Here is a 3,234-nt window from a genome sequence, read left to right on the forward strand (position 1 = left end):
AGGAAAAAAAGTGAAAGCCAGAGTGAAGAAAAGGCAAAGATGGAACCTGAGAGGGGTAAAAAATGTCAGAAAAGGCTGTGAGCTGCAGGTGTGAGAGCTTCATATGTGCCTCTCACACACACAGACTAGTCCTGACAAAGAAATAGTGCTCATGGGGGTGAAGAGAAATCGACAGGAACTGGGGGCAGCTGAGATAAACCAGAGAGAGAGAGGCAGCAAAGGTATTAGGAGCTCATAAAAAGGCACTTAGAGCTGCAGTTAGGAAACTCACATTCATCACTCCCAGGTGAGCGAACATGCGCATTTTTTTCTTCCCCACCAGCAGCTGCTCCCGTTACCAGGAATTACAGAGACAGAATGACAAAAGATGTCACGATAACAACTGTGTGAGAAACAGAAGAGTGATGGGGAATGTGGGAGGATAATCTGATTTTAAAAAGTGACAGTTCAGTGTGTTATGTGTCTGAGAGAATCAAATTATAGAACCCACAGCAGCGGGGAGGGAAACAGTCTGTCCAGTGAATTTAAATCTTAAAATAAAGAAGATGATGGCATCTGCTAAGGGAAAATGTGCCAGTGCCCAGGCGCTGCATAGCCTGCAATTTCTGGGCTGGGTGGCGGGGGTCAGTATAATCAGCTGTACAAACCATGTCTCTCAAATCCTTTACCCCGCCCATTAAATACAAGCCATTCTTGTTTGTCTCATTCACTCCAGCAGGACGCCTGTGAACAGGACGCATGTTCACTCTGTTTGGACTGGAACTTAAAACGACTGACTCTTTCCTTTCTTTTTTTTTCTCTTCTATTTTTTTTTTCAGGGCAGGATTTTAAATAAGCCACTTTCTATTGTTTCAACTCCCTTTGATGCTTTTCTAAGGATCACACACCCTGACAGAAAAGTTGGGACTGATTCAGAAAGCAGGAGGGGGGGAAATCCAGAGAGACAGACAGACAGAGCTGTGCCCTGAAGCTTTCTGGGGAAGAAAGAGGAGACAGATAAAGAGTCAGAAATAATCTGAGGGAGAGAGAGAGAGAGAGAGAGAGAGAGAGAGAGAGAGAGAGGAGGGAGGGAAGAGCACAGCTGTTGTGCAAAGACGAGGAAAAAAATACAGATAAAAAAGGCGAGGAGGTACACAAGTGTGAAGGGCGAGGAAAGGAGACTGACAAGGACGACCAAGGCTGGAGAGAGGAAAAAGGGAGATAAATGCGAGAGTCAGCAAACAAAAAAGGGCCAGAGACCGAGGAGTAGGTCCAGGCCAAGGCCAAGAAAGATATAAAGAGGAGACAAAGTGAAGACAAAACTGAGACAAACAGCGACTAACAGACACCTGACATCACGGCCAACGGCAAGAATGGAAGAGCAGCGAGACGACAGGAGAGGCTAGAGAGAGAGAGCGTGCACGAGAACGAGCTGTGGTTTGACACGAGGAAGAGGAGTAGATTTCCTCATCATGATTTATTCAGCTGATTTCCCAAATTTAACCAACCTGTGCCAGAAGAGCAACTTCGTCCCAGGATAGAATGAAGAGAGGAGCTGAGAGATACCTATAAAATCTGCGAAACCTCTTTCCTTATCCTCCACCTTCCTCTCCTCCTTCCCGGCTTTCTCTTTACATCAAGCTTTAAATCCACCAACTTCCTCTTCCTCTGTCCTGACATCTCCTCTCCTTCCCCCCCCTTCTCTCTATATCCTCACTATGTGGATACCAGCTGTGCTCCTATGGATGCTTAATATCAGCAATTTGTGCTCAGGACAAGACTATACAGACTATTACCAATCTGGAGACATGGGCACACAGGTAAGTATTTACACTTCACACCTCACAACATGATAATTATGTTAGTTTTTCTTACAATCGATTCCATACAGATGAACATTTTTGAGAAAAAGCTGAATGAACAAAGAATTGTAGATGCTTCCATGGATAGCACACAGATGTTATAGAAATAGTATTAAAGAACCATTAACCTATGTGCTTGATACGTAGACACAGACAGCAGATTGCCCAACTGTTGAGATTGTCCTCTGCACCGTCAGCACTGAAACATTATATGTGAGAATACGTTTTGTAAGGATTGCGTTATTTAAGCTGTATTTACTTAGGCAATCTCACAGATGTAATCTTTTTTACACAAGCAACATTTCCAACAATCACAATGGTTTACACAATGGAGTCATCATAAAATCAATAAAATCCACATGGGGTATATAAACCTAACAACTTCCAGTTGTTCATTTTAAACTTGATTAAGCTTGATAGCATGTCCTTAATAAAAAAAAATAAAATAAAATAAAAAACACACAGCTAACCTGATGCCTTCCAACCGACAGTGAGTTTTTGGGACATGTAACTTTTGCAGAACTTCAACTAGCTATTGTTGTAGCTGTCTCATATATGCCATCAAATTGTGAATATTAAGTCTTCCAGCAATTGTTTTGCTCCTTCATGATGTGTTTTCACACTATAAGCTATTTAACAAAATGCAAGGAGCTCAGTGATGCCTTGCTTTAGCCTGAATTTTGTTATTGTGCAGAGTAGGAACATTACAGATAAGTAATGCAGTGAAAACCAAACATTTTGTCTAAATGGAGTTTGGAATAAGCTTTCAATAATGGCATCATGAGCATAACAATGGCCATTAAAATGTTCAACTGGAAAATAAATACAATTATGTTTTAGGGGAAAAACACAGTGTTCATTCTTGTGGTACACTGGCATACTTCAATAGCATAAAATACATACAGTCAAATGAAAAATAAAGTGCATAAGTGCTTTAAACCCAACATTCACACTAAAAAGGATATAGTGGGGCCACTTGGGGTTCAATATCTTGCCCAAAGATACTTTGACACCCAAGGATGCACACCTGAACCACCGGAGATTAAGCCACTGACCTTCTGAGATGAAAACCCACTCTACCTCTTGAGCCACAGTCATCCCATTAATAATAATTATGTTATGTTTGTCACTATGTCACAATCCTGGGACGTCACAGGAAATTCAACTTGAGCATGGTGGCGGAAGAGTTATGATTTGTGCTTATTTTGCAGACACAGGACCTGGATACCTTCCAGTCATTTAGTCAACCATGTATTCCTCTGTATACCAAAGTATTCTGCAGTTGAATGTGAATCTGTCCAACAGCCAAAGCTTGGTTTTAGTGGTCAAACAAACTGAATCATGTAAGACAGACCTTCCCAAAGTGTGGGGCGCAGAGCCATTGCAGGGGGGG

The 3,234-nt window shown here is 41.9% G+C and overlaps 1 protein-coding gene across 1 annotated transcript in view; it reads left to right on the forward strand.

Moving 5' to 3' along the window:
- The first annotated feature begins 726 nt into the window (after positions 1-726).
- Positions 727-3,234, forward strand: part of LOC102215886 (vascular endothelial growth factor C-like) — a 19,039-nt gene continuing 16,531 nt past the window's right edge. Inside the window, exon 1 of the mRNA XM_005747339.1 lies at positions 727-1,799. Within this exon, the coding sequence (XP_005747396.1) occupies positions 1,698-1,799 (102 nt within the window). The 5' untranslated portion in view covers positions 727-1,697. The remainder of the gene's footprint in view (positions 1,800-3,234) is intronic.

The sequence above is a fragment of the Pundamilia nyererei genome, unplaced genomic scaffold (genome assembly GCF_000239375.1).
Source record: "Pundamilia nyererei isolate P.nyererei 1_Seehausen unplaced genomic scaffold, PunNye1.0 scaffold00194, whole genome shotgun sequence".
Lineage (NCBI taxonomy): Eukaryota > Metazoa > Chordata > Actinopteri > Cichliformes > Cichlidae > Pundamilia > Pundamilia nyererei.